General features: G+C 36.2%; 1 protein-coding gene across 1 annotated transcript in view; it reads left to right on the top strand.

Moving 5' to 3' along the window:
* The first annotated feature begins 2,775 nt into the window (after positions 1-2,775).
* Positions 2,776-13,350, top strand: part of LOC126267458 (replication factor C subunit 3) — a 93,504-nt gene continuing 82,929 nt past the window's right edge. Inside the window, exons 1-2 of the mRNA XM_049972728.1 lie at positions 2,776-3,021; positions 11,417-11,554. Of these exons, the coding sequence (XP_049828685.1) occupies positions 2,926-3,021; positions 11,417-11,554 (234 nt within the window). The 5' untranslated portion in view covers positions 2,776-2,925. The remainder of the gene's footprint in view (positions 3,022-11,416; positions 11,555-13,350) is intronic.

Raw genomic sequence — 13,350 nt, 5'->3', positions numbered from 1 at the left:
GAAACATATAACATAAAAACCACCATTGACTTTCCTACAAGAGTTATACCAACAACTAGTACAACAATTGATCAGATATTAATAAACACAAATGTAAATAACAATTTCTGGGCCGGAAATCTTAATACTGGCTTCAGTGATCACTATGCACAGTTTATTGCTTTGCACACCCCAAGTGAAACAACTGAGAAAGAAGATCTTGTAAAAGAAGCAAGGAAATTCACTAACAAACAAACAAACATTTTTGTACTGAGACTAAGTGAAGAAACTTGGTATGAAGTGTATACTTGTGAAAATACTAACAAAAAGTTTGAAAAATTCATGGAAATCTTCATGTCATACTTTGAAGCTGCATTTCCATTAAAAAGGCAAAAATGTCAACCTAACTTCAAAAAGAACAAATGGATTACAACAGGTATTAGAATATCTTGTGCAGAGAAAAGAAGATTACACACTATAGCAAAGACACAGAACATGCCTCCTGAATTTCATTTGTACCTGAATAATTACAAGAGGATCCTCAAAAATGTTGTAAGAAAAGCTAAAACAATGGCAAATGACAAATACATTGACCATTCAAAAAACAAATCTAAAGCTATATGGGAAGTTATAAAAAATCAAACAACAAGTGAAACTAAACAATATAAAAATATGAACTTATGTTATGAAGGACAAATGATTTCTTGCCCAACAGAAATTGCAGGGACCTTCAACAAATATTTTGCAAACGTAAGTGAACAGTTGGTGAGTGGACTGGAAGAACACAACAAAATATCACCTCCACCATGCAATAGTGTGAGAAATGTGTCTACATCTTTGTTCCTTTCACCCACAAATTCTGAAGAAATTTTATCAGTTATAAAAACCTTGAAAACAGGGTACTCATGTGAAATTGATGGAATACCAGATGCAATTATTAAAAAATGCTGTCTTGCCTTAGTTGAACCCTTGACACATTTGTGCAACAGCTCACTGGCATCAGGAACCTCCCCCTCATGCTTGAAAACAGCAAAGCTGAAACCACTGTTCAAAAAAGGAAATCCAGAATGTGTTTCAAATTATAGACCAATAGCCCTACTGCCTGTATTTTCAAAAATTTTAGAAAAAGTTTTTTATAAGAGATTGTCTGATTTCCTAAATAAAAATAAAATTCTATCTCCTTCACAACATGGCTTCAGGAAAGGCTATTCAACTGAAAGTGCAATATTTGAATTTCTTAATGAAATCTATGCTAAACTGGATGCAAGTGAGTTTGTGACAGGCATATGTCTTGATTTATCTAAAGCTTTTGACGTCATTGACCATAATGCCCTACTGCAGAAGCTTGACCAGTTAGGAATTAGAGGTATATCCAATGAGTGGCTCAAGACATACCTATGTGGTCGCAAACAGGTGGTTGAAGTGCAATATACTGACCATAACAAAATCAGCTACTTCTATTCAGGATATGAAAATGTGAAATATGGTGTCCCTCAAGGATCAGTATTAGGACCCATCCTGTTTCTCCTCTATGTCAATGATCTTATGTACAATAAGTATTGCCAAACTACCCTCCAGTTTGCAGATGATACAAGCTTCCTTATTAGTGCTAAAACAGAAGAAAAACTAAAAGACTCCGCTATACAAACAATGAACAGTGTAGAACAGTGGTTCAGATACAACAAGCTAATTATAAACAAATAAAAGTCAGTAGCACTGAACTTCTATAATGTAAAAGGAAGACACCACTCAAACATAGAAATAGAACTTAGGGACAGAGTTCTTGAAAGTGTTAACAGCACTAAATTTCTGGGACTCTGGCTCCAGAACAACACAAAATGGGAGATACATATTGAATATTTGCAAAGAAAAGTAAGCAAAACCTGTTACATGATACGGATCTTAAAAACTTTTTGCAGCAAAGCCAGCCTATTAAATGTATACTACTCCTATGTGCATTCTGTAATTAAATGTGGCATAATCTTCTGGGGTAATACAACAACAAATATTAAACTTTTCAGGATGCAAAAGAGAATACTAAGAATTATTGAAGGGGTAAACAATACGAAATCGTGCAGACCCATATTCAAAAAACTGTCAGTTCTTCCACTTCCCTGCATTTTTATCTACGAAACATCAGTTTTCATCAAACAATATATTGATAGACACGCAGATATCTTATTAAAAAATGAAGATATACATGCACACAATACAAGGCAAAAATCTGACCTTCATGTGAAACAGGTGAGAACATCATTGTGCCAAAAGGCACACTACATACTGGGATAAAGATTTTCAATAATCTACCTAAACATATTAAATCAATAGGTAAACTCTGTAGTTTTAAGGCTGAAGTAAAGGCATATTTGATTGATCATTGCTTTTACAGTCTGACAGAATATATAAAAGCCAAACAACAAAAATAAAGATGCATTACTAATATTCTACTTTGTATGTTGCCTGTGATGTTTGTTGTATTTAAGAATCTGTGCTAAATAACCTGACTATCTAGTCCTTAGCATTGCAATACAAACTGTATTTTTATCTTGTAAATACCAAACCATGTCCAATATCCTGTGATGTTTGTTGTAATTAAGAATCTGAGCTAAATTACCTGACTATCTAGTCCTTAGCATTGCAATACAAACTGTATTTTTAATTTGTAAATACCTAACTATGTCCAATATCCTTGTATATATTCTATACATATAGGATTTGAAGGACTAAATAAATAAATAAATAAATAGATTGTATCTGGCAGATAGCACTACACTTGTAGTAAGAGCTTCGCACACCAATCATCTTTGGCAATGTATGAATATGGCGCGAAACTTCTGGTTATGTTGACACTTGACAGGTTACTAAGTGAAAAGCAAACAAAAAAAGATTAGGAAAACTTGGATTAAACTTTTCCTTGTGTTTGTGTTATAACAAAACAAACTAGATATGACGAACTACGGTCTTCTCGTTGATAAGTATCGTCCTCGGGACATAGCTGATCTGCGATATCATAAAGATTTAATGAAGAAACTGAAAAATCTTGTAAGTACACAAGGTTTGCGAGTTTTCAGCAAGTGTGTTTTTTATTTAGCATAACGTCAGTAACTTTTAACTGTGCGTTTCAGTGTTAGGAAACTTACATCTGAATTCCATAGGAAGCTCCTACGTGTGTAGGCCTACATTGAAAAACTGTATTATAGACCCTCAAAAAATGTTTAACACAAGCCAAGAGTGTAACTGCAAACTTTTTTACGTTGAACTGTACGACTGATCTTTCTGTGCGTCGTCAAACTTTGCATAGGCTACCTCTATTCACAGTTGGCATATATATAAATCGGAGTAAGCAAACACCTTGCTTATGCATAGTTTGACAAAGTGATATTATGTTGAAATATATACTGCTTTGTGAAGCAGTGTTTATGCTTTGTCAGTAAAGTGTAGCACAACTGCTATTCCATACATTGGGATAAGTCCATGAAAGGTGAAACCAAAATGGAAAATTTTGAAATGCAGTAGATGTTGTGTTCCTATATATCAAGTCAGAAGTGAAAATGTATAGTTTCTGAAATTGTACGAAAACTCACACCACACTTATATACATTTTATATTTTCACTGAAAGAAGACTGATGAAGGCTTATTCAAATAAATTGGAGGAAAATTAATAAATTTTCCTACAAGATGTATTTCTTTGTTAATTCATTGTTTTCAATGTATCATTTAGACACATCCAAACAAATTTCAATCATATTTCCGTTTTTTAAAAAATAAGAAAATAGTTTAAAGAATTGATTTACTAGGCTATCACAACCAAAATAAATTAAAATGAAAAGTTTGCTCAGAATGTAGTATTTTGTATGTAATGAAATAAAAATTATTATGTTCTTGTATTAAGTCTATGACAGATAGAATTTCGTTTAAAAAATTGTTACAACACATCACAGTGGCTGGAAATGCTTTGATTTTTCTCTCATGAAACAAGAATCTAAAACATTTTTAAAAGGATATTTGGCATGTTTCCATAAGTGTGAAAATTTAAAGAAGCACGAATAATAGGAAGAGCAGTTAAAGTGGTATAGGAAGGTTCTTTAGATGATGTTTTCAAAGTTTCGGAGAGCAGATTACCGAAGTTTCTTATACCATGTGTTATCAAAAATAGACGAAGTACCTTCTTTGAAATGGCCAAAGCTGAGACTGTTTGAGATAGTGTTTTGCTCATTAGGATGAGGTGCAGAGCACACACTGGAGTAAGGAAATCACCATTAATGCAGCAATGACTTACACAGCTACTGATCCAGTTTCATATGCTATTGCATCTGATTACCTGCAGCATGATAAGCTAGCTGTAGGCTGTGTTCTTTTAATCAGAAAATACCCATCTCCTGAAAGGTAAATTTCCTATTAAAATGGTGGGAATGTTCTATGATGGCACTAGCCAACATTTCAGACAGTGGTATTCATTAGCAAATATAATATCCAGAAAAGAAGACCATAATCTTGTATTAAATTGGTAGTTCCTTTGTACATACAATGGAAAAATAGATGCTGATGGTATTGGTGGAATGCTGTGAAGTATCAAGTGAAGCAGTGTCTGAAAGATAAACAGATTCTCATTACTGATTACACATCATTTGTACACTGAGCAAAATCTATAACTGGTGAAGTTAATACAACAGAAGTTGTGGCTTAGGAGGTAAACACCCTTGCTGACAAGTTACAGCAACATTGCTGTGATATCTGATCTATTTTAAGGTGTAGTCCATATCAGTTCATACACGGTAGGAAAAAATCTTACCTTCATAGTCTCGGATGGTACTGAATTTAGCACATGTTAAAATGAAGGACTGAGTAGAGAACATGTATTTTTTTTTTTTTTTTTTGTTTTCTCCAAAACAATTTCTGCTTTGAAATACTGCCCTCCGAAGATGACAAAACACATACCATTTTGAAGATGTAAATTTTGGAAAAAAATTTAAAATCTCAAAACGTCCTCGCAGATTAAAACTGTGTGCCCGACCGAGACTCGAACTCGGGACCTTTGCCTTTCGCGGGCAAGCACTTGCCCACGAAAGGCAAAGGTCCCGAGTTCGAGTCTCGGTTGGGCACACAGTTTTAATCTGCCAGGACGTTTCATATCAGCGCACCCTCCGCTGCAGAGTGAAAATCTCATTCTGGAAACATCCCCCAGGCTGTGGCTAAGCCACGTCTCCGCTATATCCTTTCTTTCAGGAGTGCTAGTTCTGCAATGTTCGCAGAAGAGCTTCTGTAAAGTTTGGGAGGTAGGAGACGAGATACTGGCAGAAGTAAAGCTGTAAGTACTGGGCGTGAGTCGTGCTTCGGTAGCTCAGTTGGTAGAGCACTTGCCCGCGAAAGGCAAAGGTCCCGAGTTCGAGTTTCGGTCGGGCACAAAGTTTTAATCTGCGAGGAAGTTTCATATCAGCGCACACTCCGCTGCAGAGTGAAAATGTCATTCTGGATTTAAAATCTCTGTTAAGTTCTAGATATTTTGCTGTGTTTTTATTTTAATAATTGCTTTATGATTACAAAGAAATCCTCCATATGGACTTACCTGTCAAAGTTCATTTACTATAACATTCTGAACTTTTTTATAATTTGTAGAATATGCCAATCCATAAAATTTTGAAGTTTTTTTTCTGTTTATTACCATATAGATCTACATTCCCTGAAAGGGAGGGCTTCCACTTCTAGGTTGCACATGTTTTATAAACAATTGAAATTTTTGCCATGCATAAAACCTGTTTTATTACCACATTTTCAGTTGACAGGATCATAAAAAAACAAAACCTAGCCTTATTTAACATAATTTTAGTTTTGAAAGATGAATAAGAGACTCATTTTTCAAGCAATTTAAATGGTTCCAAAATGTATGTGAAAGGTCCGCACTCTGTTTTGTACTGAAATTAGCCAGTCAGTGAACTAAAAATGTGTTCCACTGATTCAGTATTTTCCTTTGATGTAGATTGTTGAACCAATAGAAACTGGAGTGCTTACAATCTTCAAAACATTGTGAACAGGAAGTGAGCACTGATGGTGTTGTTGCTGTTCTTCAGCTAGAAACCTATATCCAGCAGCTGATCCATGATGCTCACTACAATTTCTTTTAACTCATAACTGGTGTTTATAACCTCTGCAATCCACCAGTCAGTCATACACACACGCCACAAACATCCCCCTTCTCAGGTTGTGAATCTGAATATGATCCTGCTGTTTCTGAGGTGTTGCCTGAACGAATAAAATTTCTTCTTTCTTGCTCTTTATAGTGTATGCAATATGAATTCGTCCATCACTTTGAGTCCGAAAATAAGTCCTCTAAATTCCTTTCTCAGGAGTAGTTTGTGAACCATTCTTCTTTTTTCTTTTCATGGACTTATGTGATTTCCTGTTTGGACAGAAGAATGAGGGCTGTGGATGTGTAAGATTTCACGGCTCTCATAAAATCCTCAGCATTCTGAAGCACAGCTGTATTTGGCGTGGAAAGATATTGTTTTGTAGCATGGTGCTTCAGCAGGCCTCGTACACCATTAGTGCCACCTCCCATGACAACCAGCACTGTGTACCCAGTCAGTTGGCACAAGTGACTTACTCAATTCAAACGGCTGGTGACGTTTTTTAAAATGAATAGGAACGCCATCAGAAATAATGATGATGATCTCTGCCCCTGTTTGCAGTTGAAGAATTTTGCACATTGCTAGCAAAGCATGTGCTGAGTCCACACCCTTTCGCTCCTGCAATGTGCTATTGTTGCAATTTCTTCAGACGCATTCACTGACCATTTACCAAACTCATCAATGAAACTCTAAAAGGCAACAGTTTTCTTAATTAGTTTATTTACCTCCCATGTCACATATGTAATTTCTGCAGAGTCATCTGCTACATCTTCCAGGCTAAGTGTCTGTAAAAACAGTCCTCCCTTTACAGAGCAGTCACCACATTCTTGAAAAAAACTAGTCTCTCACTTAACATCTCATACTACTAATGACTTCACACTCCCAACCAAGATGTCATATGTCACGTGCTCCAGTAAGTTCTCGAAAGTTACCACACAAAGTTTAAAATTCGCGCAGTACACACATAGAAAGACATCTGTAGGTGGGTGTGGAACTACCCACTTAGGTTGTAGTGTGTAAAATTTTGATCTTCCAATATGTGAAGTTGTATAGTTGCTCTCGAAAAATTATTAAAATTTCTTTAATACTGCGAGTTGCGTACCTCTTCACTTTTACAACTTTTTGACCTTCAGCTGTTACAATTATAGTGTCTGTTTTGTTGGCACTTTGGTGAGAACAGTCCCATTTATCTTCCAGATAAAATGACTGCCCTATTTGAACTTGAGCTGCTTCTACAGAATGACCATAATAGGGATCTGGTCTTCCAAAGACTTCTTTTACAGACCTCACATTTGTTGATTTGTCTACCATTTACTTTGATACTGATGGAACGTGGTTCAAAATTGTTTTCTTTGAAAATGTCTGTGGAATAATGGTTAAAACTTGCACCTTTTCAATTGATATTTGTGGAAAATTCCTGGCAAGAGGTGAAAGGGTCCTTTGGTTAATTTTCTTCTGGAGATGGAATTTCTACTTTGAAGAGTGTGGTCAGTTTTGCTGTAGTGTGTTCTGAACTGTAAATTTACTACTGGTTATTAATCTCAATCGATACACAAAATTTAAAGTGGAAGTAGGTGCCAAGGAACATCTGGTGAAATAACACACAATTTTCAATAACACTCTTTATTCAAATTTGGTGCAAGACTTTACGATATTAAAAAAAAAAGACCAACAATCATTTAACAAATAGGACGCAATTTACGATAGGAAAGGACTATTAAATTATTATAAAAAATTTCACGCCAGTAAAAGGCAAGTACAGGCAAGCAATTTAACGTATACAACATGATGCTGTATAATATTTCAAGCTCAGCTAAATTACAGGTGAATGTCACTCCATTAATTAAATGGCACAGAGTCTAACTTGCCTGCAACATATAAAGACAATCCTGTTTTCAAAATAGAAAAACCAAAATGCATGTCATGCATGCGGGGGGACATTCACAGTTAATACCATGAACATTTCCAAAATATATAAAAAAACAAATTTTACCAATTTCTGCCAATTAACTTACCTCAAACACACACACTCGCCAGGTAGGACTTGAGAACTTTTACAACATTCTCCTTTCAAGGCAACAATTTCTATCCGTAATGAAATGGCAAACTTTTGCATGGCAAGAAAACACACTAATAACCAACTACCTGTATAAAACACATAAGCACATTGAGTAAAAGCCTTAGAAGGTATTGAATTGGAAAAACACAACAGTTTTTGCTGACTAGAAACAATATAAAAGAATTCACTACGGCGTACATTAACCTTGCTAGATTATAGCCAAATATACATAAACACAAATTTATGTAAGTTACAGGAATTCGTTATGCAATTGACTAGTTCTTACCATGAGTCAAAAGGAATTTTTTATTCTTTCTTAGAGTGCCTTTTACACGTGAAGTCTAGTAATATTAGTTATGGCAGGCCTTGCATTTTTGAAGATACAGTCAATGGTCTTAGACTTTCACAGACATGGCAGAGGCTAACAGTCGAATAAACCTGTAGGTAAGCTGGGTGAGGAAAGCAGAAATCTGAACCACAGATTTACTCTGACACGCCCCCTCTTTTGTCCTCAAAAATGGACCACCCTTTCTAATATTACCACCTTCCCGCAGGTGGGCAGACGAGAATGAATGGTGGGAACCCCCCCCCCAAAAATACGGCTGCTATAATTAACAAGAATAAGTAAATTGAATTCAATTAAACTTCATAAATCTGTTAACAATCAATACTCAACTTCTGGTGCGTTATGATTCCTAGGACTGAACCAACGAAGCACCTCCAAATGCTCTGCTGAGGCGCCCGCTGCCAACCGTTTCAACGGACGGAGGAATGCACGCCGATTTTCAGAACCTCCTTGCTGGTCGACAGCATATGGCCGAACTGCAGATTAGGCCCCTTGCGGACCCACGCTCAGGAAGATTCCTTTCATGACGAGCAGTTAACGCCCCATACCATGGAGCCACTGCTCGCATTGCTTACGCTGATACCGCGGTCTGCATGCTGTCCCTCTAGCACCAGCAGAGAAGTTGCTTCTTGATGCCCCGACGGCCAACTCTCTACAAGAGCCCATACAGCCACTTCTTAAACCCACACGAACAGCCCACTTTTCCCCTTTCCCGATAGAGGGAGAAACAGGAAGCCTTCAATTGCGACAAAGGTGCCACCATCACAAAATGGAGGGCAACTGCTTAACACTACGCGCTGCGGCGTGCTTTACAAAGCTAACTTTACTACGGCTCATATTCATTCATAGGTTTAGTAATTTATCTGTGCTTTCTTGATGCATAGAGCTTATGACCCAACTTCACTGACCACTGTTTCTTCACAGGACTAACACCTACCTCTGTAGTTGACTGATTCAGGGTCTTTAATTCTTCCTCTATTGATGCAAAATCTGCATCATCTGTGCTATGGGAGGCTTCACCTTGTTGAGATACTGTCATTGCTGTTGTACTGTCAAAACATTTAGTGTTTTTATGCAAATAGGCAGCGCACTTCACTCTCTGTGGCCCCAGTTAGAAGACATTTCAAACAGTCTTTTTCACAAAACATACTGCTACTGGCAAATTCCTCATCAAAACACAGAACTCGCTGGATGGTCTCAGATTTCTTAGAAGCCTCTTCAGTAAACAAATTAGCATTGGACAACTACAAAACATAAACCTGCAATGAACAATCGTGACAAAGAAACTGACAAGAAACTACAACAAAGTGTAAGTAGTATCTGCAACAATGAAAGTGAAAACAAATAACTGCAACAAAGACAATAGAAATAATCACTGTAACAAAGAAATTAGTAGGAAACAACTTCAGTGAATACATCCATTACCCTTGGAAGCTAAAAAGAATGATTTTTAAAAATAAAGTCTGTCAAATTTAAAGTGAAAGCTCTCCTTTACAGAGATTGTAGTACTACATGGCATTAATCAACAGAATAATAATCTGACTTTTCTGGATAGGCATTTTTGAGAAAAAGAAATTTTTTTCTGTAAATTATAAAAAAAATTCAAAAGGTGACAGTAAAAGAACATTGACTGATATATCCAAATGGAGGATACCATTGTAATCATTAAACAATTATCTTTCAAATAAAAAGAATTGTAACAAAATATCTAGAACTGTTACAGAGATACAGCATTAAAAAAAAAGAGAAAAAAAAATCGCATCTTCAAAGTGGTATTTGCAGTGTCATCTTTGGAGGCCTGTATCTGGAGGCACGATTTTTTTATTTTTTTTGAGAAAACAAAAAATATGTGTTTCTTACTTACTCCTGATTTTTAACATATGCTAAATGCAATAACATCTGAGACTATGAAGGTAACCCCCCTGCCTGAAATGATACGGATTATGCCTCAAACACTCATCATGTTCATAGTGTTGCACTATTGGGAAATATGCATTTAAAATATGCCTGTTGCCTGTAGAAGCTGGCTCACACTTCCATTTCAAACCTATTACAGATCAGATTGATCAAGAAGAAACACCCATAAACTCCTTCATTTATAGTTGCAATGATGCAAACCTTTCACTGTCTTTTTGTCAGTGGGTTATGTTCAACTAGAATCTGAATGAGGACATTTGCATACATTTGTTCAACAATATTTTAGTAAAGAATGCAACAAAGTTAAATTCATTAAGATAGTAGGGAATAAATTTGTATGCTCAGAAAAAGATGTTACTAGTAAAGGTGACATTTCCCAAGTAGTGCATCCTTTACATTCTCAGAAAAGGTTAGCTTTTGCTGAAATGGAATTAAATCTTCTAAACGAAATTAGTTTTTGGAGTGCTCTTCATTTATTCATAAATTTGTCACTACACAACAGAACATACCTTATTTTATATTAGTTAGTGTAAATTTATTTAATGTCAGATATATTTACATAAATACCTCCCCTTGTACTTTATGTAAATAATACAAGTTTGTTTATACTGAAGAATCAACAGATATTAAAAGACACTTAAATATATGTGCATTAGCTTCACTTTCCTGAGTTACCTGTGTAGCATTAACTTTTTATTTTTTTTAGTAATAAATGAACACAGCTTGATTTTTTAAATCTTAGATGTATGTTGCTCCTATTAAGGTCTATCCATATCAAACAATTGTAACTTTTGGGATTTATTTTCACTTTAATACTTCACTTTCAATTGTACAAATGTTGTGTTCATAACCAGGAATTCTTCCATTGGTATTTATGCATGTAGCAAGATTGTCAAGCCTTTGTAATTACCTGTTTTAAAAAATATTTTTGATGAATTTGTGTTTGGCTAGAAATCTATAAATTAAAAGTTGATTTGTAATTTTTGCAGGTACTGGCAGGAGATTTTCCACATTTACTTATTCATGGCCCCTCTGGTTCTGGAAAGAGAACAATCATTAATTGTTTACTTCACGAGCTTTATGGACCAGGAGTTGAAAGACTGAGGATGGAACAGTCAAGCTATATGGTACTTTGAGTTACACACATTAATTATATTTGTGTTGCTTGTTATTTCAGTATTAATAGTACAGATGCAAGGGATGTGGGTATTACCAGAGTATGCAGATACTGAAAGAACCCAGTAATAAGTGTATGCAACTCTGCCACGTAAATACAGTGGTAGGCCCTACGTCTGAAAAAAGGAACTCATGTAATGTACACTGTGTGGTCCACAGCACTGGACTTTGTTTCACAGAAGGTATCACCAACACGTTAAGTAGCTGTGGTGTTGAATGTGCCAGTATGCCAGTACTTATTTTATTTTTGTATATGGCCCAGTCAGGAAATTAATTTTGTGGATATGGTGTGCAGTCACTGTAGCCACAGTTCCATTTTATTTTGTCATCATTTTAAACAGTAATGCCTGTAATATTTTTGCTTTGGAAAGCTATCAGTTTTTCTGTCAGGTCTGGAGAATGTGTGGCTTACTGATCAGATGCTAACAGTTGCAAAAAAGAAGAAGAAGAAGAAGAAGAAGAAGAACATGTTTGGACCCTGAATCCTGGGTCTGGCCCTGTTATTTCGCATTTCATCAGACATGATAACCACACCAAAAAAATGCACTTAAAACAATGGTAACAAGGTGCCACAACTTACAAGATTTCTACATGTGAAACCACAATCAGTAGCAGCTGCTTGGGGCACCAGTTTTGTCCAACTGCTGCAAGACCTGTGTACAGTGCATATCACAATTGATGAAATTATATGGGGGGAAAAGGGGTAAGGAGAGGGGCAGCAAATGATAAGGTGCTTGTGTGGAAAAAATGTTCTCAGGCCTGTACTGATCATTATCACAAAGATCAGCCTACAGTAGTTAAGCTTCATACAACATTGCATGAGACTGAACTTTTTGAAGACCATATCATAGCTGCAACTGATCCTTTTTTTTAAGTCAGCAGTCATCTGACTGGCTTAAGGCAGCCTGCCATGAACTCTTCTCCTGTGCCAACCTTTCCATCTCAGAGTTGCACTTCCAGCGTACGTCCTCAATTATTTGCGGAATATATCCCAACCTCTGTCTTCCTCTTCAGTTTTTATCCTCTACAGCTCCTTCTACTGCCCTGGAAGCTATTTCTCTTTGGTCAGAATGCCCTTTTTGCCATTGCTAGTCTGTTTTTTATTTCCTCCTTGCTCCGACATCGCGCCCTATTTTGCCACCTAGGTAGCAGAATTCCTTAACTTCATCTGCTTTATGATCGCAGTTTAAGATGTTCAGTTTCTCACTGTTATCTCTTCTGCTACTCTTATTTCTTTCGTCTTTCTTTGATTTAGTCTCAGTCCATATTCTGTACTCATTAGACTGTTCATTCCATTCTACACATCTTGTAATTCTTTTTCACTTTCCCTGAGGATCATCAGCAAATCTTATCATTGGTACTGTTTCACTTTTAATTTTAATTCCACTCTTGAACCCTTTGTTTATTTTTGTCATTGGTTCTTTGATGTATAGACTGAACAGCAGTGGCAAAAGACATAATCCCTGTCTTACACCCTTTTTCAATCTGTGCACTTCGTTCGTGGTCCTCCACTTTTACTTTTCCCTCGTGGTCGTGGTTCTTGTCGATATTGTATATTGTCCACCTTTCTCTATAGCTCATTCCTATTTTTCTCAGGATTCTGAACGTCTTGCACCATTTTACAGTATCGAACACTTTTTCCAGGTTGACAAATCCTGTGAACGTGTCTTGGTTTTTCCTTTAGTCTTGTTTCCATTATTAACAGCAACATCAGAATTACCTCTCATGCTTTTTCCGTTCCTAAAGC

Source organism: Schistocerca gregaria, chromosome 4 (assembly GCF_023897955.1).
Source record: "Schistocerca gregaria isolate iqSchGreg1 chromosome 4, iqSchGreg1.2, whole genome shotgun sequence".
Classification (NCBI taxonomy): Eukaryota; Metazoa; Arthropoda; class Insecta; order Orthoptera; family Acrididae; genus Schistocerca; species Schistocerca gregaria.
This window is presented reverse-complemented; position numbering and strand designations above follow the sequence as displayed.